Source organism: Malania oleifera, chromosome 11 (assembly GCF_029873635.1).
Source record: "Malania oleifera isolate guangnan ecotype guangnan chromosome 11, ASM2987363v1, whole genome shotgun sequence".
NCBI classification, from domain to species: domain Eukaryota; kingdom Viridiplantae; phylum Streptophyta; class Magnoliopsida; order Santalales; family Ximeniaceae; genus Malania; species Malania oleifera.
In genome coordinates, this window is record NC_080427.1 from 26,686,508 (window position 1) to 26,701,829 (window position 15,322).

The 15,322-nt window shown below is 38.2% G+C and overlaps 1 protein-coding gene across 4 annotated transcripts in view; it reads left to right on the forward strand.

The window, feature by feature from the left end:
- Positions 1–287: 287 nt before the first annotated feature.
- LOC131167263 (pentatricopeptide repeat-containing protein At5g02830, chloroplastic) overlaps positions 288–15,322 on the forward strand; it is a 78,757-nt gene continuing 63,722 nt past the window's right edge. For 2 of the 4 annotated variants that reach the window (XM_058125969.1, XM_058125970.1), the window contains exons 1-3: positions 288–876; positions 1,498–1,585; positions 3,213–3,426. In XM_058125969.1, the coding sequence (XP_057981952.1) occupies positions 294–876; positions 1,498–1,585; positions 3,213–3,426 (885 nt within the window). In that variant the 5' untranslated portion in view covers positions 288–293. The remainder of the gene's footprint in view (positions 877–1,497; positions 1,586–3,212; positions 3,427–15,322) is intronic. The other 2 variants (XM_058125971.1, XM_058125972.1) reach the window with 1 other exon arrangement.

Consider the following 15,322-nt stretch of genomic DNA (forward strand, 5'->3'; position numbering starts at 1 on the left):
ATAGATCTTGTAACACTAAACAATGAGTTTTAAAATATAACAATTAAGTAATATTACAACAAATTCTCTTTTTTTATTTATTATCTTTAATTTATAATTTTTTATATTTTATATTTTTAATTATTTTTAACACTTATTCAATTTAAAGATAAAAATGAGTATTTGTTGCCTTTTATTATTATTATTATTATTATTATTATTATTATTATTATTATTATTATTATTATTTTCTTTTCAAATTCAAAACCGCTATAAACCCATAAAAAAGGAGAGAAGAAAACGGTTGGCCAAGAATGAGGGAGCTAGTTACAGTTAGCTCCTCCACTCTCTTCCCTCCAAGCCCTTGTCCTCCCCACCACCGCCGGCGCTGTCGCCACCACAACCGGCAATGCGCCCCCAAATCTCCCATTCCCGAACCGGTCAAACCCTCGCATTCCAAATCGCCTCCTAAATCTGCGCCATCGTCATCGGCGGTTTCTGTGCCTCTTCCGCTAACCGCCGTCCAACGAGACCTCGTTTCCCGCCGCCATACCCGCCTCAGTTACTACGCCGACCTCGCTTCGAAACGCGCCGGCGATGGAAGGCTTGAAGACTTCTTGATGATCGCCGAGAGCGTCATTGACTCGGGTGCGGAGCCCCAAAAGCTCGTTGCTTTGCTGAATGTCGAGCTCGTGTCTGCGGGCATTTCGGGGATGATTCGTTGCGAAGGGAAGCTTCGGACTGTTCTGGAGGTGTTGAGCAGCGCTGAGAAGCTTGGGATTTCGCCGTTGGTTCTGCTTGATGGAGTTGCCAAAGAGTCCGTTGCCACAGAATGTCGCCGAATTGTGGGTTCCCGTAATGTCGCAGAAGCCGTTGATTTGATGGAAATTCTTGCTGGTAATTGTCAAGTCGAAGTCTCGGTTTAACATCTTGAATGATATTTATACACAAAACAAGAGCATGAACTTTTTCATTTGCCGAACAAAAATAAATAAATGGAACATGAACTTTTCTGTGATTCAAATGATCAACTCTGGATCTAGGCATTGGCCAAGTAAGCAAAGCGAGCTAGTTTTTGTGTAGTGGGTAACCTGACCAAACAGAGGATGCTGTTGGAAGCATCATTGTAGGTGTCTGTTGGAATACTTGCTGGTGATATTAGCTGACTTGATATGTCAACTTAAGATTCCATGATTTATTTGGGTTTGAAAAGTTTTTTTTTTTTTTAATTTTTTCTTTTTTTGAGTGGGGGGTGGGGTTGGCTTAGTGGGACATGTTATATTGCCTTCAGGCTTCAACTTTCAAGACATGTAGAAATGAGGTGTTCTAGAGAACAGCAGAAGAATGTTAGGATTAGGCTGCTATGGTACCGTGGCCGTGGCTATGCAAATCACTATACCATTGAATTTTTCTCTTTTGCAACTATATTAGTGTATTTTAACCTTTTTTATGCTTTAAAGATCTGCACGTGTAGATTTTTTCATAACAGAGATGCTTTGCATTGGATAATGGGCACAGGTTTTGGCTTCTCAATCAAAGAACTAGTGGAACCACTTTATGTTATAAAAGTTTGTGTTGAGAAACAGGACCCAAGCATAGCCATAAGGTATGAAGCTGTGTTTTGTATGTTTGGTTTTGAACATTTCTTTTACGTTATTTTTAAAATTATTTTTCAAATACACATAATTCTTTAGAAATGTTTATCTAGGACTGTCATGTTTTGTTTCCTTACGACGGTGCTTTAGATATTGTTCCAATGAACTGAGCAGATTTTGGGTTCTTTTTCCGCCATTTGACTGAATGGGCCAAAATGTCCATAAGTCAAAGGCTATTGAGGCCTTTGTCCATGGCCTAGCTCAAAAACTGTTTTGCCTTTCTATTGTCGCCTTTGACATGTACTGTATTTTTAACACTTGCTGCTTATAACATTCTGTCATGGTTTTTATTCATTTTTCTTTTTGGAATTCATAGTGGCTCCATCATGTAAGTGGGTTGTTTACCAAAAACGGTGACAAAATGTGGCAGACTGCTGATTATTTGACTATTTAGAAATTTTGATGCCAGATTAGAAATGTAAATATTTTTAACCATATTTTCTTTAAAATCATCCTTTGTAGAATGAAATTATATTTTATGCTCTGCACTATAATTAGCAGATAAATTTTTTAAAAGGGAAGGTCACTCACCTTTGATCCAAAGTAATGGATTTTGTGTTTGGGTGCAGTGTGCGTATAGAGCGAAAGAAAAGAGCAAAATTTTTTTGCACGTGAAATGTTAAAAAGTATTAGCATAACAGTGCTAGTGGAGAACAACTTTGCCATCACTGAGTGCAGACTTTTGGGTGCAGATAGGAGGATCCTTATGAGCTCGAGTGTCTGATGGCGGGAGGATGGCGTGGAGGTAGTGATGGTTTTAGAGAGAGAGAAGCTCTAGGTTAGAGTCTCTAATAAGAAATGAGGTGCAAAATGCCCCAATGGGGTGTGAAAGGTGGTATTTATAGTGCTAACTAGGGTGAGATGATTATCCAATGAGATGAGGGTCATGGTTAAGGCTTTTACCAATGAGAGAAAATAAATTATGTTTTCCTATGATTTCATGACAGTAGCAAAAATGAAAATTCTAGTAAGGAAAAGCCAAGTGTCGAGAGCGACTGGAGCTAGTTAAGGGTTAGAGGGACTGAGCCACCCTTAATGGACCCTAGTTTGAGCTTTGCAAGTCAAATCTCTTTACATCATCCCCCAGACCTGGGATTAATTGGGAGATCTGCCATCAATCCCAAGTGTGTGTGGAGGGTCCAACCCCTACAAAAATTTGTGTGCTTAGAATTCAATAAAATGAGCAACTAATGTTTAGTTGCAGATCACGATAATATTTTATTATGTCATTGGACCAAGATAAAGTAACGTATCTGCATTATCATATTATTCAGTTCCTTGAAGGCACTATAATTTTAGAAAAACAAAATTTGAGGGAAAAACCATATCTATTCTGAAAAGATAAACCCAGTTTCAGATGTTTTTTTTTATCACCTTAATTCAAACCTTTTTTTTTTTTTTCAAAATTAGTTTCAAACAGCTTGTAAGAAATCATAGCATTGTTCTTAATTGCAATATTGACTGCATCTGTGAGCTTTTCTATATATCTTTTTTACTAGAGTGTCATGGGAACCTATTCTCTTGTTAATATTAATTATTTCCCAATTTCTGCATGTTATCCACTTCTTAATCCTTTAGGTTTTGCAGGTATGCATGCATTCTTCCACATGCACATGTAGTATTATGCACAATTATCCATGAATTTGGAAAGAAAAAGGCCTTGGTGTCTGCACTGACAGTATTTGAAGCATCCAAGCAGAAGTTGGGTGGTCCTAATATGTATGCCTGCCGCATGATAATTGATGTTTGTGGTCTTTGTGGTGACTACATAAAATCAAGAGACATATATGAGGTACTAGCTGTCTTGTGAATTCTGTAACTTATCCAATGACCAATGCGTGCATTTTATGTGGACTTCAATTCATTATTTGCTTACTTCCAATGCAAAATTTATCTTCTTCATGGCCTAGTTATCTGTATGGCTACATAAAATATAGTTTCTAACGTGAAGTTTCGTGTACCAAGTGTCTTTTAAAATCTTTATACAACCTATTTGGTGATCTGTGGATGTATTGTTGAGGACTTAGAATATAATTTGTGGAATGCATATTTCTTTTTGTTGTGGGAAAGATTGAATGTTTTTGGGGCAGTAAAAGCTGCATTGCTGTATTTTTGTTCAGTCCTTTTTATTTGGTTTCAAAAACATGGGATGTACATAATTTATCCATTGTAGATTTGAGACTAGTAAGTGGAATCTTTTTTTTAATCAAATATTTTGTCAAACTGAGGGAGTTGCAGAGGCTTTCCTAGAAACTAGAATCATCTACTTTATGAAATTGACTTTTCTAAACTTTTTTTTTCTTTTCTTTAATTATTATCATTTAGTAGAATTGAGTTTCAAAATCTTGATTTGATGATGATTTTGTGAAGTCTTAATAAACTCAATTCAAGCACATAATCAAGTTTAGTGAACTCAGTTTTGTCATTGTCCCAAACTTAAAGCCCTCCACAGTCCACACCCAACACCTGAAACTTGATTCTTTACTATTAATCCACAGAAGCTCAAAACTCCTTGATTCATCATCTCTCCAGTGCCACCTTCACCCCTCTCCCTCTAACGGATGATGTCCCTACTACCCTCCCTCCAAAGGATGATTTCCTCGCTTGCCTGGACCAGGATTTTAAAATATTTTCTTTACTATTTTTATTTATTGCATTTTAATGTTTTAAAATGTCATTATCTCTCTAGTGCCACCTTCACCACCCTCCCTCTTGCATATTATGTCCCCACTCCCACCCCCACTACCCTCCCTCCGGTGGATGACTTACCTACACACCTGGACCAAGATTTTAAAATATTTTTTCATTATTTTATTTACTGTATTAATTTTTTTTTTTTAAACATATGAAGAAGAGGAGGAATAAGAAACTGTTATAATAGATATTTACTATGACTTCTATTATTAGTACCCTTTTAAAAGTTTTTTTAGTTTGAAAAATAAAGAACAAATCCCAAAATTTTGGAGAAACATAAAAATAAGATTATTGTTGTGTTTTATTATTATCATTTTTCTATTATTGTTATTATTTATTATTTAGAAAAATTCAAAAAAAAAATATGGAACATTCCACAAAAAAGTTTTTTTTTTTTTTAGTTAGGTTCTTTTACCATCCTTATTATTAGGCTATTTAGCACTATTGCTATTATTATTATTAGTATTATTATTATTATTATTATTAGTTATATTTATTTTCTATTGTGAAATTCAAAAAATGCAAAAAAAAAAAAATGCTAATTTTTTTCTCCTAATGTAGGTTTAGTTTCCTATGTTTGCCTCATTTTAGGATTATAAAAATTCCTTAATAGCTGCACAACTTAGGAAAAATAAAAAATTAAAAAAAGAAAAAAAATGTTTATTTTGTATGTAAAATAATGTTTTTTAAAAAAAATGTATTAATATTTTTTTTTTTTAAGATTTTGTTGGATCTAAGTGCAGTTCTTTCTTAAAGTTAAGGGCAAAAGCACCAACTTGGTGATCTTGCTTGAGGTTTGACAAAAAGACATGAACCTCCCTTCAGATTTCAAAAAATCCTATAGACTTCCTCTGAGGTCTGGCAAAAAAATGTAGACCTCCCTTGTGTTTTCAAAGATCCCAAAGACAAAAAATTGATTTTGGGGCATTTTTACACCTCTCAGGATTGTCTTTTTGTCTAACATTATGGGAAATTTGCGTCTTTTTTGGCAAACCACAGTAGACGTCATGGAATTTTTGCAACCTCAAAGGAAGTCTACATCTTTTTGTCAAAGCTCATGGGAGGTCCAAGGGATTTTTGAAGCCTTAGAAGAGGTTCACATATTTTTGTGCAACCTCGAGGAAGATTCAGTAGTCTTTTACCCTTTTCTTAATGGGGTAATTTATTGAAAATTCCTAAGTTTGAGAAGGAAATGTGGGATGAAACATTTAATGGCCTTTGTTTGTAGGATAGCATTTGAATCGTGATATGGATATCATGATTTTGAATTCATTATTTCACATTCCTTGTTAAATGTGATATTTTTTTAACAATGCTTTGAGTAAATCCAACCATAGATGGACACTTAAAGAGGGTGCACTAGTGCTCTCTCAAGCTCTCGAGAGAGTCTTGAGAGGATTCAAAAATAAAAGAGAAGGTAGAATTGTGAAGATTAATTCAATCAATAATCATCCATTGATTTAATGATGCCATTGACAAACGGAGGCGATGGGGCTGCTAGTATCCTCTCCACTCTTAACTAGGGTGATGAGGGTTATCAATGATTATCCACTCTTGGTTGAGGATGATGATGTTTTGAATAATCCATTGACTCACCATGATGATTGGGGTGTTCATGCCAACACTTTTGTTGGGATTCCAATTGAAACTCCCAACAACACTCCAGCCCCTGTAGAAGGAATGTCCAACTCATTAGGAACACAGATAGAAGTAATAGAGGATGATCCAGCATATGTGCTATCATGAAGACTGCAAGTTTCAGAAATTTCTTTGATAACTTGTGATCTTCAGAAGACTCCAAGAGAGTTACAACAACAGCTCTTATTCAAATATCCAATTCATGTATGGAGAGTGTAGTATGGTAGTTCATCCTGTGGGAAAGATGGTGAAGAGTTATGAGAATGCCATTGTTTTCACAGAAGCAGATATGTGCACTAGATCTACCAACCACAATCGCCTTTTATACAGGAAGCAGTAATTGAAAGTCAGTGAAGCAAATCGGCATAGGTGGAAATTGGGCATTAGATCAATGGTAGTGATGGGACAGAAGTAAAAGTTGTGGTATTCAAAAATAAATAAATTGAAAGTCAAAGAAAATTGGTTATAGTCAAGGGGCTAAATCAGAACTAGAAATTGGGCATTAGATCCATGGTAACCATGGGATTGAAGTTTCAAAGTTCTGCCATATACAAATAAAATTTGAGGTTCTCTTTGAACAACTAAGATTGAATTTTCCATCTTGGGTATGACTGTGACAGTATGTCATGCTATGGTGCATTGTTTGCAAAAAGATGGTTTTCAAATAAAATTTTGTCTAGGGGCTTGTTGCTTCCCGGTTCATCTATTGAACAAAAGAAAATATTCTTTGGCTTGCATCATTCTTGCAACATTTTAGATCAGAGTAGACATCATTTCATTATTTGTTGATTTGGAATTATGCCACTTAAGAAGTTCTTTTTTTTTTTTTTTTATCATACCAATTAAGAAGTATACAGTAGACATTAAGTTGTTGTCCATTGAACTAGAGAGTGTAGACATTATCGTAACTTTTTGTGGGGGCACCTTACTTCTTTTGTGCTAGGTCCTCCTTGGATGAGTCTATTTTGAGTCTTATCTACAATTTCTCGTTCCCTGATGTGTGTTGATCTTCCTGTTCCTACACTTATTGCTCTAGAAAACTTCTGGTCCTCTTCTAAGTTCATCATTCACTGACTCAAAGAAACAATTGAGGGTCTATGAACAACAAAAAGCAAGCGCAGACATCATTACCACCATGCAGATGCTTGTCGTTCATTGTTTTGACTTTTGATTCCGGATATCCATCCCATTGTGACTTAGATTTTCTTACCAAAAATGTGATATCCCGTGGAAGAAAGACTTAAAAGGATTAGATGTTATTACCCATATCAACAACGTGCACCTTTCTTTTCGAGAGCCTTCCTATAAGAACTCCATGGTTAAGCGTGCTTGACTTGGAGTAATCTTAGGATGGGTGACCTTCTGGGAAGTTTTCTTAGGAAGTGTGTGAGTGAGGACAAAACACACTGAAAAAGACACGTGTTGGTCTGTGGAGCCAGTCATTAGTCTGATAAGGCCTGCCTCCCTGTTGTCTGGTCCAGGTGGAGGAGGAGGAGAGACGCAATGCTCCCTGACAGACCCAAGTTGGGGCATTACAAAATTCCTTCTCCACCTAAACTAGACAACAGGGGGGCGGGCCTTATCAGACTAATGACTGACCTCACAGATCAACACGTGTCCAAGGAGGTAACCTGCTCTAGTCAAAACTCACACTTCTTAAATTTCACATATAGTTTTTTTTTTCTCAGCACCTGAAGCACTATCCTCAGATGTTCCTCGTGCTCCTTGAGGCTCTTTGAATACACCAGTATGTCATCAATGAACACCACCAAGAATTGGTCTAAATACTAGTGAAAGACCCTGTTCATCAAATCCATGAACACTACAAGAGCATTTTTCAATCCAAACAGTATAACTAGGAATTTATAATGGCCATACCTGGTCCTGAATGCTGTCTTCGGAACATCTTCGGCCCTAACCTTCACCTGATGATACTCAGATCGCAGATTGATCTTGGAGAAAATCTGTGTGCCCTTTAGCTGGTCAAATAGATCGTCTATACGAGGTAACAGGTACTTGTTCTTCACTGTTACCTTGTTAATTTCCCTGTAGTTGATGCACATCCTCATCAACCCATCCTTCTTCTTTACAAACAACACTGGCGCTCCCGAGGGTGATACGTTCGGTCTGATAAATCCCTTGTCAAGTAGTTCCTGCAACTGCTCCTTTAGCTCCTTTAATTCCAACCGGAGCCATTCTATATGGAGCCTTAGAAATGGGTGCCGTCCCTGGAGTTAATTCAATGGCAAACTCCACCTCGCGATCAAGAGGCAATCCTGGTAAGTCCTCAAGAAAAAAACATTCGAGAACTCCCTTATCATTGGGATATCCTCCAGTTTAAGTCCCTCATTCGGTGCTTCTTTTACAAATGCAAGGTATCCCTGGCCACCTTCCAGAAGTAACCTCTTTGCCTGAATTGCTGAAAGGATCCGTGGTGCTGAGCGCATATACAACCCGACGAATTTAAACTCTTACTTCCCCAGCAGGTTTGAACACCACCTCCTTCCTGTGGCAATCGATACTCGCGTAGCTGGATGCTAGCCAATCCATGCCTAGAATAACATCAAAACCACGCATGTCAAAAACAATCAAGCTAGCAGGCAGCACTCTCCTGAATCTCCACCGAGTAATCCCTGATCACCTTGCTACACTCTACCACTGACCCTGTCGGTGTGACCACTGCTAACTTAGCCTCTAACAACTGAGTCTCTACCCCACACAGTTTAACAAATCCCAGAGATACAAACGAGTGGGTTGCACCTGAATCAAATAACACAACAACACTATTTGACGAAATGGAAATCGTACCTGTCACCACATCGCCAGCATTCCCCGCATCTCTCGGCATAAAAGATTACACCTGCGCCTGGGAGGTGCCCCTCTGGTGACCACCTCGGGATGCCTGGTTACCTCCCTAATACTAATGTTGTGTAGGAGTGTGAGCCAACATCGCGTGACAGTCCCGCGCTATATGTCTAGCCCCACCACACTGGTAGCAACCAACTGGTTCACCCCTGCACTCGCCCCAATGCCTTTGATGGCATCTGGGACAAGTAGGACGCAGTGGATTCCTCTGATGGGCTCGATATCCCATCTCCTGCCGCTGGCCCGTGAAATTACCAGGCCTCCTCCATGTACCCTGGCTGGTACTAGTCTGAAATTCCTAAGGCAAGGCATTTTCTTCTGGTTTACTGCTAGTTTCTCACCCTCCTGAATGCTGACCTTAGCTGCCATGGCCTTATCCACTAACTCAGGAAAACTCTGAGTCAACAACGCCACCCCGTGCACGTATTCCCTGCCTCAAACCCTTCTCAAACCTCCGGGCATTCTTGGGTTCGTTCGGGATCATGTATGGAGCGAAGTAGGATAGCTCCATAAACTTGGACGCGTACTGCTATACGGTCAAGTGTCCCCGAGTCAGATTCAGAAACTCCTCTGCCTTAACCTCTCGGGTAGCAATAGGGAAGTACTTGTCGAAGAAAACCTCCCTGAAACGACTCCAAGTTATAGCTGTAGGTCTTGGCCACTGTTCCTCCACCAGCTTTTCCAATTGCCACCATCTCTTTGCTTCCCCCACTAATTTATAGGTGGCATACTTCACCTTCTACTCCTCTGTGCACTCTAGCACCCCCAACAGCTTCTTTATTTCTTGAACCCAATCGGGTTCAGTCCTCCTACAAACGCCAACAGACTCGCCTGAGTGAATTGCTGAAATGTGCAGCCCTGCTCACCCGGTAGTTGATCCTGCTCTCTAGAGTCCCTCCGATTCTCCTTCTTGGTCTGCCGCGTTATACTTCGCAGCACTGCCGAAGCATCCATATCATCCTCACTGGAAGTATTCATGTTATTATCCCCTCCAGCTACGATATCCTTCCCCCTAGAATCCATCCTGAAGATAGGATAGAAACCAACCTAGTAATTCCACATTTATTGTGGTTGATGCAAGTATGGAATGAAGAAACTACTAATACATATGAATTCTTAATTTAAAGATTCATTCCCCTAGTTCTGTCACAAAACCGACAAGGTATAAGTCTCCAACATAACACTGACTCCACACACGTACTCAACCGCCCTAACGTCCCAACCAAAATTTCTGAGCTCCAGTCTCTCAAACCATCGATGGATTTACCATGGTTTTCCTGAAATCATCATTCCAAGAAAAACACAAAAAACTGTCAAGGGAACTCCGCCTCTAAGCTTCCAGACCAAAACCGAACCTAATCTACCCACTCTCATCCTTATCCTATCTCAACCTATACTCTGATAATTATCAACCATCAAAGTCCGCAGAACCTAACAAACCTAGACTCTGATACCACCTGTAACGCCCCGACCCGCCACGTGGGGCCCGGGGTGTTACTTAGTGACGTCTGTGTACCTGATGCCAAACTTATCATATAAAATGCAGCGGAAATAAATCATATATTTTCCACAATCCATTAGCAGAGTTCTATACCGCTTTTATATACAAACGTCTCCAAATTATCCTCATTACAACCATAGTACATTACAAAAACCAACTAATTTCATACACACCACGTACAAAAACTATCAGACCGACCCAACCCCTCTCAAGCCCGCTAAGCACTATCCCTGGTGTTTCCTGAAAAGATAATTTGTATGATGGGGCGAGACACTTCTCAGTAAGGGAAGACTAAGTTAATATTAGTGTGTGGCCAACATGAATTTTAGTGTGTACAGAAAATAACCCGTTCTTCATTTAACCGAAAAAAACATTTAAATGTATAATCATTCTACACAGTTGAAAATATTCTTTTTTTTTTCCCACAGTATAAATCAGCTTAGTAAATAATTAACCATAGTTATAAATTCATTCTTAGCACATACTCACACACACATAATTATTTATAAGTAAAAGTTACCAAGAATAAGGAAGATTACACGCACATACATGTACCTTCCATCTACTCTAGTACCATTACAACTATTAGGGCACTCACCTTACTCTGCAAACCCTCGGGGTTATGTTAATAATTAACCTCATTTACACAAATTAACAGATATGCATATAAGACAACTCCCTGTGACTAACGCCATTTACTTCCCCCATGGCACGGGTTGTGCGGCCGCCCGAAGGCTGGACTAAGCCTGGGTGATCAGCCCAAAACAAAGTCAAAATATCATCCTCTGCAAGTACGTCTGCAGGCATCCACAACCAAGCTGCAGGTCCGATGCCCTTACTTCAACCTCACGCAGGCAGTCGGCTGAAACCTCCTACACTTCTATCCAGAACAGTGTGAGTGCACATGGTCTAATAATCAAATCACTAGCAACGGTACCGTGCCCACAATACACTGGTCCCCAAGTTTCCTAAAGCATATCATGCAATTTACGTGATAAAAATCGTAGTTTAAATCATTTTGTATAAAACCTGTCATTTTGTAAAACCCGGCCCTTAACCGTCAAATACAACCCGGCTCACAACCGTTTAAACAAAACCCTGGCCCTTGGCCGTCATATCAAATCCCTGCATTATTCACAAATAGTTCTAGTATTTCGCAAACAATTTCAGTATTTCACAAACAGTTCAGTATTTCAAAATCCCAAATGCAGATATACAATAATCCATACTAATTAAATCATCTGCCACACGATTTCAACATTTTAACATAACCATATAAACAATCAAGCTTTCCATCGTTCATTTTATTCAAAAAATATTGTATCGTATATCCTAGGTTTGTAAATCCCTGTTAAACGATTGGTTTTCAAAATAACTTTCGAATTTTTAAATAAATAAATATATACATATATAGCAATTTAATTGGTTCAAATGTAATAAAATTCCTGATGTAACTTAATCCCTTCACCTGGTTTTCTGAAACTACGCCAGCAGGGACCCCAAAATGATGCCTGTGGTGCTCACCTGAACCCTAATTTAATCAAATCAACCCTAAATAAAATACTATTTTAACATTTCCTAGACCCATAAATTTCAAAATAACAATTAAACTCCCGAAAATAACCAATTTCTTTAATTCCCTAAATCCCACTCTCATTTTGTAGTGGTGCGTAGGACCCTCAAATTGAAAGTTTGCTCTGATCAAAATGACGACAATCAAGACTAGGAAAGTGATACCTACGTTGCTCCCACGACAAATACGCTCCGGTAGGAATGTCGGTGGCGGAGATGCGAACCCGGCGGCATCTTTGGTTTTCTGATAGGCGCCCATTTGACCAACAAAATCGAGGAGAGAGAGAGAATATGGAGACGTTCAGGGGGGGCGGTGGCTTCTCTGTAAAATCAATCCTTCCTTAAGGAAGGATTGAGATGTATATCTAATATAACTTTAGATTATTAAATATATTATTATATTATATTCTATTAATATAGTATTATATTATATTATTTAATTAATTTAATTATTTAATTATTTAATATTTAATATTTTTTATTTTTTATTTTTTATTTTTTAATTTTTTTAATTTTTATTTTATTTTTTACACTTCCATGCATATTAATTTTCCCATGCATATTAATTTTCTGGAGCGTTACAGAAAAGGTTCTCAAAAATTTAGCATGCTATTGCTCATTTTGTTTCACTTCTTTACCTTCTACTCCTTTGCATTCTTTTGCCTTATCTATTTCCCCTATTTCTTTCCCTTCCTCACTTGCTGAAGCGCTTGCTAACTCTGGGTGGAGGCATGCAATGGATGTAGAAATGGATGCTTTGACCACTTGAAGGACATGGGACTTGGTGGATCTTCGCGTTGTTTAGGCGTCATTGGGTCTGTTAAATGGTTGTACTGAATGACTTAAGGCTTGATCCATTGCCAAGGGGCACACTCAAAACATATGGTATTGATTAAGACCTCCTCTCCTGCTGCTTGACTAAATTATGGTAGTGTATTGATCTCATTGGCCGTTAATTTGGTTGGCCCTTATACCAGTTGGATATGAAGAATGCCTTCTTGTATAATCTTCTTGGTACGATGCACAAAGGAAGGATGGGAAGGTATGTAGGTTGCAAGAGGCCATTTATGACATTAAGTAGCATCCTTGAGCTTGGCTTCACAAATAGTATGGTGGTCTCCTTATTTGGTTTTATCCAGCAGTATTATGATAACTTAATCTTTGTCCATAAAAAAAGTATGAATGTAGTACTTCTAGTAGTTTATGTTGATGATATCCATGATCACTTGCAGTGACTAGAGTGGGAATACAGATGCCACGCAGTGGTTTCAAGTAAATTTCAAATCAAGAACTTGGTACTCCGTGCTTCTTTCTTGGTATTGAGATTGTACTGTGCAAGAAAGGGTTTATTCTATTTTAGAAAAAATATACCTTCAACTTACTAAGTGATACTCGTATGTTGGAAGCTAACCCAGTTGATACTTTTTATGGATCCTAACGTGAAGTTATCTAGAGGGATGTTGGACCAGATTTTGAAAACACACGTTCATATAGAAAATTGGTTGGCAAGTAGGTAGTTTATTTACTTAACTGTCGCTAGGCCTAACAGATCCTTTGTTGTGAGTCAGTTCATGGAATTTTCCTAACAGCCACACTGGGATGCTATTTGTTGGATTTTACGATATATTAAAGACTGGTTTGATTTATAAATGTAATAGAAGTTATAGATCATGAGATGTTTTGACGCAGATTAGGTTGGCTCTGGATGTTCAAAGCTCTGCTACTGGATATTACACATTTGTGCATGGTGTGTAGTAAGAAACAAACTACTATAACAAGATCTATTTTTAAAACAGACTGCCGGGCTATAGCTCATGGCTGACTATGAGTGAGCTTATGTGGTTGAGGTTTCTTATTGTAGAAATGGGATTCTTGGTAATGAAACCCATAGTTATCTTCTTTGATATAATCAAATTGTCATTTAATATTGCTAACAACCAAGTGTTCCAAGAGAGGATAAAGCACATTGAAGTTGACTGCATAGTAGTCAAAGGCGCAGAGCATATTGAAGCACAAAGGGTATCTGGAGCCTAAGCGCTAGGCGCAAGGCGCACATTGTAAACACATCAGTACTAATACTTGAATTTTAAAATATCAAAATATTCAATACTAGGACATAAAAATGAATATTATAACACAAATTTTCAATATTTTGTGATGCTCATGACATAAGTTCCACAAAGTAGAAGCAGAAATAAGCAGCAGGGAAATAAAAAGAAACATCAAAAGCAGCAGCAGCAGAGCAGCTCTGACTGAGATGCTAGAAATACCAGCTTGGAGAAGCAGAAATGCTGAGAAAAAGGAAATTTTCCAGGGAAAAAGCAGCTTCATTTCCAAAATAAAACTGCAAAAGAAAAAAAGGGAAAAAAAGAACATCAAAGAGGTGGCATAGAGCAGCAGAGCAGTTCAGAAGAAGAACAAAAAGAAGACTGTTTCAGGAAAAGAAACAAACAAATTCCAAAAAAAAAAAACGGACAGCGAAAGAAAAAAGAAAAAAGAAAAGACAAACAACAAAGGGGGTATGCAGCTTTGACTGAGAACAGCACAGCAGGCCAAAAGAAGGAGAAGAACAGATGAAAAAATCCTAGAGCAGTTGAGTATATATGTCAGGGAAAAGTGGCAGGAATTCCATAAAACAGCAAAAATTAAAGAGATAAAAACAAAGAAAACATATGGCTGAGATTAAAAGAAAAAGGAAAAAAACAATGTATACTGTGAACATATGTTAGGCGAGCCTCACTGCACCTCTTAAAGGTCTCCTTGCCTCCACACCTATGAGGCGCAAGCCTCATTGCCTCAGTGTGCCCTGCACCTAGGACTACCTGAGGCGCGCCTTTGAATAATATGATTTGACTGTCATTTTGGGTGGAATGTTTTTTTGAGGAAGGTTGTGACAACTCCATTTGTGAAATTTGCGGATCATCTAGGAGATGTTTTCACAAATGCTTTATCTAAGCCTGCCTCATTTTATGGTTTTAACAAGCGAGGGGCAGGTGATATTTATACACCTCTAGCTTGAGGTGGAGTGTTAGAAGAGATTCAAGAGAATTGCTATTTTAGTAATTATGTGGTGTGAGTATGGGTATTTTTGTCTTTATTGTTGTTCTATTATTAATATATAAGAGGGCAGACTTGAAACTGTACATATGTGCATGTGTGTGTGTGAGAGAGAGAGAGAGAGAATAATTGACCTTTTTAGTGAATTACAAAGAAATTATGATTTCCATTTCTCTTGAGATTTCCATTTTGTGAGGAACCATAATGAAGAAAGCCCAACGAGCTTGCGCCTTTAATTAATGTGCTTCATCCTCTTCAGATCCATTGGGGAGTGGCAAAAGAGTGTGGGTTTCAGAGGGGAATTTTCTTGCATATCTTTCTTCCTTGATTTGATCCATGACGCCAGTGGTATTCCTTTTGC